Genomic DNA, 13,567 nt, shown 5'->3' with positions numbered 1-13,567 from the left:
AACTAAGGGAAGAAAAAGTATCTACTACCTCATAGGGTTGTTGCAAAGATTAAGCAAGCGCTTAGTGACTAACACATAGAAAATTTCGGTAAATATTAGTTGCTGTTATTATCATCACCATTATTATTTGTTCTGTTGTTGTTGATGAGGCTTCCAGAACTGCTGACGGTGGTAGGCCCCTCAAACGGTGCATTGGTTAGGTTTGTTCTTGGGCCTGGGAAAGGGCAGCTATGTCTGTAGATTTCTCTCTCCTGCTGTACTTATTCTGCGCAGCGTTATAACTATAGCTGACCTTGGACGGCATGGCCATCAGATTTGCAACTCCCTGAGGTCAAACAGTGTGAGGACAGGGCCAGTTCATATTTATCTCTGGGCCCACAAAGGGCCTAACATAGTACATGCTTCTTGAAAAAATGGATGAGTGAAAGCTACTTACCTCCATCTCTTCTTCCCTGCCAGTAGACTATGAGAATACAAATACCTAGACTCTAAGGTTCCCTCTAACTAGGAGACAGGGCCTATGGAGCTCTGTATTGGCCTAACTCTGTGGTGCTCATCATCCCTCTAGCCAACTTCTTTTGTTGAGCCTTTGTACTTAGAAATGGGCATGTCTGCAAGGCTGAAAAATTGTTATATTCTGAATTATCTCTGAAATATGTCATCTGTCTGAAAATAATTACTATCAAATTATCCATGTAAATAACAACAGGTAGATTATTTAATTCACACTAGTATTTTTACAGTGAAATCATGGGACCCCCTAGAAACATGCTGTAGTTTGATGTGGGGCTGAGTTTTCATTTTTCAGCAGTGTTTGGTTCACTTTATTTTCAAAAGTCTGCCACTGTGCAAGGTAACTTTTAGTTGCATTATCTCATGTAATCTTTATAACTTCCCCAGGGGGTTGTCATCACTATCCCCATTTTATATGTGAGAAAACTAACGCTCAGGGAGGAGGTGTTATTTTCCCCAGGTCACAGAGTTAACAAATGTTAGACTCAAATCAAGTCCTTTACCACTATACCAATAGGTCTTCTGAGTAGAGACCACTTTAATATTTTTGTGGAGCTCAGTTGATATATGAAAAATCATTCCACATCTCTATACCCCTTCCTTTTGTTTCCTACAGCTCTGTTCCCATGGACCCATACATAGTATGAGCCTAAACTTGTTGGCTATTCCTCATCAAGGTGCAGGAGAGACAAAGAAAACACTTTCCAAGTGACATGAGCTACAGAGGACTTTTGAAGGAGTCACGGAGTCTATACAGGTCAGGTGGCAGAAGAGGTCCTGCAGGGGAGTGGGAAGCAGAAAGCTTTTAGTCATAAGCAACACAAATGAAAGACCAACGCTGCCCATTTTCTGAAGCTAAGCAGAGCTAAGGAACCTCAAGGACTGGATACCCACCTACTGATGGGGTCCTAGGAGCCCTCGGCAGGATGCTAACCTTCCTCTCCACATTGGGTTTTGTATAAGATATGAAGATGATTCAAATAGCAGTTAGAAATAAGCAGTGTGCTGCATGCTGGTTTTTGTAGGCTGGTTTTTAAAAGGCTCAAAATTGAGGAAGGATTGGGGTAAAGGGATATAAAGCCAATCTATGGGAAGTAGAATGAATTTTGGTATAACACCAGAGTTTCATTTTTTTTCCATTTTTAAGATGTTATTATATTTATTTATTTTCAGAGAAAGGGGACAGAAGGAAGAAAGAGAGGAAGATACATCAGTGTGTGAGAGATACAACAGTCAGTTGCCTCTCACACGCCCCCAATGGGAACCCAGCTGCAACCCAGGCATGTGCTCTACCTGGAAATCAAACCAGTGACCCTTTGGTTCGCAGGCCAACTCTCAATCCACTGAGCCACACCAGCCAGGGCCAGAGTTTCATTTTAAACACAGTAGCATCATAGACCATATCAAGGCCTGTTTTTGAAAGAAATGCTTCTTCTTCCTCCCCCCAAATCAAACAAAACAAAATTACTAACAACCAAACCACATTCCTCCAAGGGGTCCAAGTACTAAGAATGTAAGAGACAGCACCCTTAGATAAAAGATAATTTTGCTTGGTTATTAAAAATGGCCATTTGGCTTCAGGAAAAGAAGCCTTAAAATTTATTTACACAGGTGCTGGCTCAGGTTTCTATTGAATGTGGCCTTGTACTTTAAGACACGCCTCTGGCTGGACAAGGGAAACCAAAGGCTGAAGATCGTTGAGGATAATTTATAATCTTTGTTAGCTTTTCTCTTGGCCTGTGGCTGTGGACCTGAATTTGCCAAGGAAATCAGAAAAATCTTGTTAGGGATGAACATACACAGAGAGCTCCAACACCTTAAATTGCAAAGCTTGGAATTCAGGCAAGGCAATGAATCCATGCTTGCTGGGCTATGTGGGCAATGTTACTCGTAGTGCCCTTGGAGGCGAAGAGGAAAGAGAAACAGATTTGCCTTGCTATATTCTTATACAAATGAGATTGGCGCTTCTGATCACTAGCTAAGTAATACTGAATAGAAGCAGTTGTCTGGGAACCTTATACCAAACCAAGGCCTTCTTTAACCAGGGGACTACCGCAAATATCTCCCATCTTTCTTTTCTGCTTACTCAGGGAACACCGTAAGTGTATGTGTGCCAATGTCCAAGGTTTCACTCTGGGAGAAGGAACCAAAAGTTATTGTGCACCAGGAGCTGTGTTACACATCATTTAGTTCTTACAATAGCTCTGTGAGATTACTAGCTTCACAGAGGCACAGAAGAGTTAAGTGACTAGCTCAAGGTCACCTATCTATTAAGTCTTGGAATTAAGAATTTAACTCAAGTTTGCCTGTTCTCCAAGGCTGATGCATATAAAGTGAACCACTGGCTAATGGGCACATCTGGAGTATCTAAAAATTTAGAGGTTTATTGTTAAAGATCGAGATTATTATAGATATATTACTAAAATCTTTGAGATCATTTAGTTCAACCATTTTATTATTCAGATGGAAATTTTGAGGTACAAATAGAGAATGAGACATACCTAAGGCCACATGGTAAATCAACAGCAGAACCAGAGCCTGATTTGGTTTTTTTGCACTGCATCTTGTTCTACTATCTAGATAGCAGCCTGCTTCCAAAAATTCCAGAGAACAGACTTGGGACAGTAATGCACAATTCAGCATGAGGAGCAGGCAGGCACAAAAACCTGACTGAAGGCAGGTCAAGGGACCTGCTACATCTGATGAGGTTTCCCTTAACCACCTCTGGACTCCACACAATGTTCCCCAAACAGGCTTCCTACTTTCATGCAGTCCTGTTTTGGGCAGATCCATAACTCAGCTGGCCACCTGGGCCTTACCTTCTATGAGACAGTTTTTCTTTTCTTTTTCTGATTGTTGTTCTATTACAATTGTCCCATTTTCCCCCCATTGCTCTCCCCTGTCCCACCAACTCCCCTTCTCCCCAGAGATTTTTATAACATTTTAGTACCACAGTTCCCAAAGCCCTTTCTCTTTACCATGTGGAGGATATGTGGCATCCATCAAAATTCATTTGTATGTATTTCATCATTACACACATGTTTACAGTACTAAAGTCTAGAAAATGTGTGAAATATTTTCAGTTTCTCTGGGCATTGCAAGGAGGAGTGATCTACTAGGTTATCATAAAAATGTATCCTCTTCTAGCATTCTTAGATGTGTTTATTTCCCGCCTGTTTATTAAAAAAAAAAAAAAAAAAAAGCATAGGACATAGAGGTCACCAGACCAGGCATTTTGGGAAAGCACAACATGAACTTTTTGACTGGACAACTCAGAAGAATGTTTAAAGTTAGATAATTTATAAAGTTACTAAGTACCGGTAGATAAGAAAGAGTGAATTTTACCATGCAGGCTTGCAAGCACAGGAGCAACCATCTAAAGCACAAGTCAACAAACTACAGTCTACAAGCCAAATTTAGTGTGCCACTTGATTTTGTGTGGCTCAAGGGCTGTGAATAATTTTTAGGTTTTAAATGGTTGAAAAAAAAACCCTCAAAAATTAGTATTTAATAGCATGTGAAAATTAAATGAAATTCAAATATCAGAGCCCATACAGTTTTATTGGAATACAGCCACACCTATTAGTTTACCTATTGTCTAGGGCTGCTTTCCCACTTTCACAAAGGCAGAGTTGAGTAGTGGAGTCTGAGAATATATGGCCTGCAAAGCCATTAAGGTATGGGCTGTGTGTGTTTTGTGTGTGTGTGCAAAAGTGGGTATACAGCTGTGAGTATGCAAAACAAAGTTTATTCTGGTATTATTACTTATTAATTATTGTATTATTTATTTGTATTAAATCAGAGAAGGAAAATTCTGACTCCAAAAAACCTCTGCTGCCTTGCGGCATACCTCTTCAGGGGAAAGGCTAAGGGAGTAAACCCCGACAGAAAATCCGGAGCCGGAGTCCCTAAGGCGGTTTGACGTTGTAGTCAACACCGGCAACTCCTGCGGCGCACCTGAAGCCAAGCTGTATCGACTCCGTCTTTCCCTTGGACCCTTCAGCTGCGAAGAGAGGGGGGGTCTGCTGCATGGGCAACAGCAGACCCTCCATATCACCCTGCCCAGGCTCTGTAGCTTCAGCTTCACTGGAGAGGACACTCCAGCATCATCGCAAGATGTTGATTCAACACGGGAGGAGACAGATACCGTGTCCCTCCCGAGTCGGACTGCACAGCCATTCTCGGCGGTGCAGATAGACTCTTAAGAAGCTACACCATCGTCTCTCGAGACGGACGGCTGCCGACGACGATATTTGTATTAAAATTGTAAACCTACTTTTGCCCAATCCTTGTATTTATTACCTGGCCCCTTACAAAAAAAGTTTGCCAACCTCAGATCTAAAATTTGGCTATCACATTTTTAAAAACCGGAAACAGATAAAAGATAAGAGGAGCTTTGTGGAAATATCTTTTGGACCTGTGAAATCAAGATCAGCTAACGCCTTGGCCAACGATACCTGATCAAGGCTCCGTTGAAGCTGTAAGTAGATCCTCCTAGCAAAATTAACTTGCCTCTGGAAAATGTTACCCAAAAAGTCAGGGAGTGAAGAGGACACTAATATGCACAAACGTTCTGTGTAAGATTCCAAACAAGAAGTAACATTCAATTCCACATGAGCTGAGGTGGGAAAGAGTGGATTTAAAGGACAGAAAGAGTTCAATAAGGGTTCACTTACATTTCTTCCCTCACAAAAACTGGTGACAAGAGAGAGAATCAAAGCCATACTTTACATAAAATTTGCCAAGGATACTAAATCGGGACATATTGTAAACATCAGTGACGATGGTGTAATTCTTTGAGTTCAGAATGTAAACTACAGTTTCAATTTATGATGTGTACCAAACAGTGCTCCATGTGTACAAAACAAATGGATGTACAATCTCCAATGTTTTACTAGAAAATGTCCGAAAAATAGTAAATTCTTGTGCACATAGTGCACACGATGAATTAATTAAGTCTCTTTGAAACATGATGAGGTAGAGATGGGGATTCATATCCTGATTTTCCAGATGAGAAAATGGAAAAGAATGGAAGTTACCCAGCCATGGTCACAATGCGAGGGGAAAAGGGAATCTCAGAGTCATGAGTTTTAACCCAGTCCATCTACACTGCACTCTCTCAGCTGGTCTATCCCTATATGAAGATTGATTTTTAAGAGAATGGGAGCTAGGATTTGCCATTTACTAGGAAAGAAAAACCAAAAGTACATACAGGTACAAATGCACATGTGTTTGCCAAAATAATAACAATGTTTGTGAATTGTAGAACTGTCACCAAAATTTTAAGCTGGAAGAACATTTTCAAAATATCTAGTTTAACTCCTTTATTTTATAGATAGGGAAAACTGAGGTCCAAAGGGGGAAATTTCATATCCAAGGTCACAAAACTAAAGCTTCTCTGCATATAGACATAACTTTCCTTAGACGTCTTGGTATTTTAAATAGCATCCAATATGTTTTCCCCTTTCACCTCCCTGCTCATACCACCCACTCTACCAGCTAGATGATTCTCCTCATGATTATTTCTAACCCACAAACCATTCCTCCAACTGCCCATGCATGTGCACCCATGTACACATGCACACACATGTGTGCATACACACACAAACATTTTCACTTTCTCACTAAGTTTCCACCAACCATACTTTAGTGATCAGTGATTTTACCCCCATGGCCTAGTACCATTATCTTTTACCTCAAAATGTTCAGATCCCTCCCTGACTATCCTCACTCTCACTCGAAACTCCTGGTATTACTAACAATGAGAAAATGTGGTGCTCTCTCTTCTTTTGTCTCAACAGGAAAACCTGGCTATATTACAATTGACTTTGTGTTAAGTCTTGCACCAATGACAGCATTAAAGCCTCATGCTTTATGAACTACCAAAGCTAGAAATGGATTTCTGTCTGACATGCCAGGCTTTTAAGTCTTGTACCTGTGCCCAGTCCAGACATTTCTGAAACCATGAATAAAGTAGTAATCAACACTATGAATGTTCAGTCTGAGTTAACTGACAATGACAAACAAGTGAGGAAGAGAAAGATTTTTGCTCCCACTTCCTCCAATGCAGGTGGAATTCCAAGTTTGAACAAGGCAGATTCAGAATCACCTTCAGAAAGGCCATCTGGGCGATAAAGATGCATTGTAAAAATGGAGAAAAATAACAAATCAATAAATGTTCTCTGAGGGTAATAAGACAACCCCCTGCGTCCAAATAGAGATAATGATGGCAGTAAACTCCAGCCACCAAGCTTTACAGATGGGAGCAAAATAAAAGTACCAATAATTTTTCTTTGTTTTGTGTATTTTATATGTGTATTAAAAAAAAAACCTTATCCTGTCCCTCAAAGGGCTCAGAACTGGAACCTGGGGTGCACATTCCAAAAGAACCAAGGGGCTTCATAGTTTTACAAGGAATCTATTGGTTATTTTTCATATTTCAAGTAGTCAAGAGCATATGGATTCCTGAACTTATAAGGGTTCATTTTCTCAAAGAAAATATAACCAAGTTCCCTAACTTGAGTGATTCTAGGGTCTGGAGCATTTTGAGACCTTAGTAGATTTCCAAGTGTTCTGTAAGTTGAGTGATTACCTCTCCCCCTTTTCTCATCCTTATTGTCAAAGAGCCCAAGATTCATATCAGAGTTCCTCCCAGATAGCCCTACCAGCTGCCCTTCTGCCTTCCTGCCTCCCTCCTTCAGCCCTAACTTCTCCAGAAAGCTCCCATGTGGAATATATTATGACAGCAAAATCTTCTCTTTCACAATATGGTTGATGATTTCCTCTGTTTTTCAAAAACAGAAATATCATGACCCAGATTTGTAAAACCCAGAGGCAGCATCAAATACCATCTAATCTGTCTATTGAATGTGTTTGTTTGCTTGCTTACCTGAACTCTTTTTCTATCTGATATGACTATGATTGCTGTGGTGCCCGGACTCAGTAACACACAAGCTGTAGATAGGTATTCTACATTATTCTTTGCACTATAGGCAGGGTCTACTGGATGACAGGGCATAAGAAAGAGGCAAGTATTCACTGGGAAAGGAGGAGGCAACTGAAGTCTTTGGAGCTGCTCCTCACTTCCTTTCCTGACAGCCATCTTTCTGTAAGTACTCTTAAGAATGGAAGGCACTGCTCTCTTAGTCTCTTTCCAAACTGCATAGGCCTCGGTACTGAGGCCCCAGGCCTTCTACAATACTGGCCCAGAATAAGCAGTAGCAATGGGCCACTTGGGTATGCATGCAGCATGTTTTCAGTAATAAAAAACTCTGTCTCCTTGTTGCTTTGGGGACTGTAAAAAAAAAAAAAAATAACACCTGTCCATTTTATAGGTATCCCTGCCACCTGGCCAAAATGATAGAGATCCAACCATCATTCCAACTGGCTATCAGTGGAGAGACCAGTTAAAGGACATCCACTTTTTACCTTTTCTCTGGATGACAAGAATGCTCTGGTGCTTCTGGTGGGTGTCATGACATTCCTGATGAAAGATGTGGCTTTACATAGCCGCCACTTTCAAAATGGCCCACAGGTTTTGTAGCCCTTACATAATGAAAGACTGTCTGTTTGGGTTCTGACATTGGAAGTCAATATTTTTAGGCCAATTAGAGAGAAGAAAATGGTCTTAGAAGGTAATACACCTTTTGTAGAAAGTGGGGGAAGGAGTAGATACTGGTGTTTAGCAACTGGGTATGCTCCCTCAATACAGCATCTCTGTTCACAGGCTGTTTGTTCATCAGTGTGCCATTCAGAAGGAAGCCCTTAATACAGGATGGGGAGTGAAATGTATAAATGACTTAGGCCCAGGTTGACTGCAAAGGAAGGAGGCAATAGAATGTATAGAAGATCTGGAAATGGGAGTTCCTGCTATGGAATGTAGGCTGGGCACCTCTGTGTGCTGACCAGACATAAGACTAAGGAGCCAGGGCTTTGGTCCACATAGCCAAATATAAGATGCAACTTAGATTGGGGCTCTGTACAAATGGACAGGCCCCAAGGGCAGATTTCTGGAGAAGACAATAAGTGTTTCATCACTCTGGGTCCTTTCTACCTGGGAGATATTTAGGCAAAGAGCCTCAAGGAGGCAGTAGCAGGAAGGAACAGGTGCATAGACTGATGGTCTGCTTAAGATGAGAACACTTTCTTTCCAGGGCCAAAGCCAGGGAGACTTTGCTAAGAAAGAGTCTTGTATTCATCACAAAGTATGGGCTGGGGACTCAGTTGGGGTATCTGTACTCCTAAATTATCTAATAAGGACAGTTTTCCCCTCATTGGGCAGCAGAGTGGAGCACAAACAGGATGGAAATGAAATCCTTTCAAATCATTATTTCTTTCATTCCTAGGACCAACCAAGGTTCAAGCACCAGTTGAGACCACCTTTATTGCCTACATTGCCTGAACTACCAAGGCTGCTGGAGCCAGGGGATCAGAAAATAAGAAAACTTGCTTCTTTGGGCTCTTAGATTCTTTGAGGAATCCTGCCAGTGACCTTGTCCCTGAGATGATAAAATTCTGGGCCCTGGTAATTGGTGCTTCTCTCCAGAACATAAAGGAGAAAGGGAAATAGAAGGGAGTATGCAAGACCCTTTACCTTCAGCAGCTCTTTTAAAGAAGACTTTGCAGCTTCCACAAGTGAGAGCACCATAGTGACAGCCGGAAGCTTCATCCCCACAGATCAGGCAGGTCTTCTGGGGTGGAAAGTAATAGTCAATGGGCAGAACATGGTCCCTGGAAGTCTCCACACTGGAAAGACACAAGAGAAATAATGCAACACACATCAGTAATTGGCAGAAATAGGAGGGTAGAAGTCTCAGGTCTTGAGGAGTAAACTATATGTTTATGTTATTATTATTCTTGCTTAATAGAGACATTGTGGGTCTGAATTTTCCTAGGAATTCTCCCAGGGATAATATTTGCAGGGTTTCCCATTATATGAACAAGAATCTTTAGAGATCCTGCTAAAGAATTAGACAAATTCTTTGGGATCAGCCCATCTTATGTGCTATGTCTACATGAGGAAAGGATGAAGGCAGAAAGCCTAGGTTAAGGTATCAAACTTATTATGATGGTCAGGGAACAATTTCAGAGCAAATAAATGGTATGAACCCAGTCCTATAATGTTACCTTGTCCGAAAAGAGACCTATGGCCAAATGAGATTAAACATCAAAGCAGTTTGATATGTTTTGCTCTAGTCTCTGAGCATCTTCAAATAAGAATGACATCACTGATACTGCTGAGCTACTGTTGTGAATAAAATAAATTAGGCAGGCAAAAGAATAAAAAGCCCTTGAAATGAATACACTAGTGAGGGATCATGGTATTATCATACCAATCTTCTTTAGTCTTTTTTCCCATCCCCTCACTTTTCTTAGGTGTTTCTCTAGATCATATGGATATGCCCCCAACCCCACTCCATAACGTAAAATAGCAGAATATCTATGCCTGAAGCTTTTGTTGAGAAATGAGGGACAGTGATTCTCAAAATCTCTTAGGCTACCATCTCAACACTTGGCCATTACAATACTCATAGGTTCCTTGGGCTAGGATGGAGCTTCAGAGGTCACCTAGTCTAAATGTCTATCTTTAAGAAGATCTATGTCTGAATCCTTCTAGGTGAGAAAGAGGGCCAGAAAGCCAGTTCTAAAACATTAACAGAATGGGTAATTACTAGTCTCCCATAATAATTAATTCAAGTTTAAATATGGCTCTTACTACCAAAAGGTCATTTTATTTTCTTTCCTATGTCTTATACCTACGCATTAAATGAAACTTAACTGACCTCTTGGGTTATTCTGCCTCAGGCAGACAATTGTCCATATTCTCATCTATAAGAATGCCAGTTTGCTGTGTGGGGTGATTTCAACACCACTAGACAACTCTGTAAAACATTCTTTTTTCTCCTTATATCAGATGAAGAAAGCGAGACTCAAGAGAGGAGAAGCCCAGGACTATTTGACACCAAGGCCAGGACTAGCTGACTCCAAATCCAACACAGATTCCATTACCCTATTGTCTTTTTGCTACTTGTCTTCACTTTCAACCAATGGTTCTTTGGTAATCATGCTCAGCATAGTCATCCAAATAAAAAAAAGGCATGAAAGGATTTCCTCCATTTAACCTACCAATGAGCAGCCCTGGCATGGCAAGGGCAAAGAAAGCTTTCACTCAGACTATACTTGACAAGCATCTTATCTCTAAGACACAAATATTAGCCTTTATTCAAGTCCCAAGTACAACAAAAACACTCAGTTCTGATCATATGCAAATCCAGCAGCTGGTTATGGTGACCTGTCTTTTCTCTCCATAAGCCTTCCCTTTCCTATATTAACTGGAAAGCCAGTAGGAATCTGTCCATCAAACTGAGACTAACAAGGTGACAAATTCCGCAGAGAAAGAGTTTCACTTCTCATATACTAATGAGCCAAATGCTAAGAATATCATTCTTTTGGCTAAAAATGTCACTTCTTTTTTTAAGTATATTTTATTGATCGTGCTATTACAGTTGTCACAATTTTTTCCCCTTTGTCCCCCTTTATCCAGTAACCCCCGTTTCCTCCAGCAATCCCTCCCTTAGTTCATGTCCATGGGTTGTGCATATAAGTTCTTTGGCTTCTCCATTTCCTGTACTATTCTTAACATCCCTCTGTCTATTTTGTACCTACCAATTATGCCTCTTAATCCCTGCATCTTTTCCCCCATTCTCCCCTTTTCCCCCTCCTCACTGATAACCCACCAAATGATCTCCATATCTATGATTCTGTTCTTCTTCTGGTGGTTGGCTTAGTTAGTTAGTTTGTTTTTTCTTTTTTTAATTCAGTTGTTGATAGTTGGGAGTTTGTTGTCATTTTAATGTTCATAGCTTTTATCTTCTTCTTTTTCTTAAAAAAGTCCCTTAACATTTCACATAATAATGGTGTGGCAATGATGTACTCCTTTAGTTTTACCCTGTCTGGGAAGCACTTTATCTGCCTTTCCATTCTAAATGATAGCTTTGCTGGCTAGAGTAATCTTGGTTGTATGTCCTTGCTTTTCATCACATTGAATACTTCTTGCCAGTCCCTTCTTGCCTGCAGTTTCTTTTGAGAAATCAGCTGATAGTCTTATGGGAACTCCTTTGTAGGTAATTCTCTGCTTTTCTCTTGCTGCTTTTAAGATTTTCTCTTTATCTTTCACCTTTGTATTTTAATTATAATGTTTCCTGGTGTGGTCCTCTTTGGGTCCAACTTGTTTGGGACTCTCTGTGCTACCTGGACTTGTATGTCTACTTCTTTTGCCAAATTGAGGAAGTTTCCTTTCATTAATTTTTGAAATAAATTTTCAATTTCTTGCTCTTCCTCTTTTCCTCCTGGCAGCCCTCTGATTCAGATTTTGGCACAGTTGAAGATGTGCCAGAGCCTTCTTATACCATTCTTGTTTTTTGAATTCTTGTTTCTTCTTTCTATTCTTGTTGAATGTTAATTTCTTCCTTATGTTCCAAACTGTTGATTTGAATTCTGGCTTCCTTTCCTTCACTGTTGGTTCTCTGTGGATTTTCCTTTATTTCACTTAATGTAACCTTCATTTCTTCCTTTATGTTATTGCCATATTCAATGAGTTCTCTGGGCATCCTGATCATCAGTGTTTTGAACTCTGCATCTGACAAGTTGGCTATCTGTTTCGTTTCATTCTTTTTCTGGGGTTTTGTTCTGTTCTTTCATTTGGGCCATATTTCTTTGTCCCCTCAATTTGGCAGCCTCCCTGTGTTTGTTTCTGTGTATTGAGTAGAACTGCTTTGACTCCCTGTCTTAGGACACCATTTAAGTTGTATGGGGTAGAGCTTTGGGTATTTGCCAAGGCAGGGCAACCCACTTCACCACTTTGTGCCTCTGTGTGGGGGGAGGGTTCAGAGAGGGGACAATACCACTGCCTGGCTTCTGGAGGTATGCTTGGCACTCACCTCATTTCCAGTCACTTCACTCATTCCTGTATGTGACTGGTGCATTCCAGCTGTTGCCCTCATACTGAATCTTAGCATAAGTGAGTTTGCACACGTTTTAAGTCTGTGCGAGCTCTTTAAGCAGACTGTCCTGAAAAACCAGCAGTTTTTCCGCTGCCCCAAACCCCACTGGTTTTTACAGCTAGAAGTTATGGTGCTTTATGCTCCCAGCGCTGGAACTCTGGGCTGTGCTGTCTGGCCTGGAGCTGAGACTGCTTCCTCCAAAGGTATCCCTCCTAATTTTTGTCCACCACACATGCATGTGGGACCACACATTCTGCTGCTGCTGTCCCGCCTCTCTGTGCCACACTGTATCTCCTCGCCTCTGTGCCCTGACTCAGCATCTCTGCCCCTTCTACCCATCTGGTTGAATGTGGCTCCTTTAATTCTTTGGTTGTTGGACTTCCATACAGTTTGATTTTCTGACAGTTCTGGGTGTTATTTGTTTTGAGGTTTAGTTGTAATTCTTCTTGTGGTTGTGTGAGGAAGTGAAGCATGTCTACCTATGCCTCCATATTGACTGCCAAAAATGTCATTTCTTTGAATAAAAATTGTGCACCCATCTACATTCATGAAACAAGGGAAAAAGCAGGTGTTTTTGTTTTGTTTTCTTTTGTCTTTGCAAGTGTGTTCATCTTCTCACTTTTTTGACTTCTGTAACTACAGGCAATTTGAATAAATTTAGAGGAACATGCATTTAGGAACTTTATGTGCCAAGCCATTTCATTTACATAATATTATTTAATCTTCCCACCAACCCTGTCAGGTAGCTCTGTATCTTCCCTATATTGTAAGACAGGAAATACATACTCAGGAAAACTACGCGAACTAGGATTCCATCCTAGGTAAGTCTGACTCCGAAGTGTGGACTATATTATGAGACTAGAGGCTGAAATTAGATTGAGTCAATACAACTCCTAGAACCTAGCCCTATAGACCAGGTAGGTACAGGGCTAGGTGCTGGGGATATAGTGTTAATTAAGAAATTATCCTTGCCTCTAAGCAACTTCCTCTCTAATAGAGAGGAAAGAATTAAAGCAAAGAACTGTAAAATAACATAGTAGATGATATAATAA

General features: G+C 40.8%; 1 protein-coding gene across 1 annotated transcript in view; it reads right to left on the bottom strand.

The window, feature by feature from the left end:
* The window catches only part of AR (androgen receptor), a 174,217-nt gene that overhangs the window by 68,447 nt on the left and 92,203 nt on the right, over window positions 1-13,567 (bottom strand). The window contains exon 2 of the mRNA XM_090264251.1: window positions 9,107-9,258. Coding sequence (XP_090120377.1) covers window positions 9,107-9,258 — 152 coding nt within the window. The remainder of the gene's footprint in view (window positions 1-9,106; window positions 9,259-13,567) is intronic.

The sequence above is a fragment of the Furipterus horrens genome, unplaced genomic scaffold, assembly GCF_987537825.1.
Source record: "Furipterus horrens unplaced genomic scaffold, mFurHor1.1.pri manual_scaffold_17, whole genome shotgun sequence".
Taxonomy (NCBI): domain Eukaryota; kingdom Metazoa; phylum Chordata; class Mammalia; order Chiroptera; family Furipteridae; genus Furipterus; species Furipterus horrens.
This window is presented reverse-complemented; position numbering and strand designations above follow the sequence as displayed.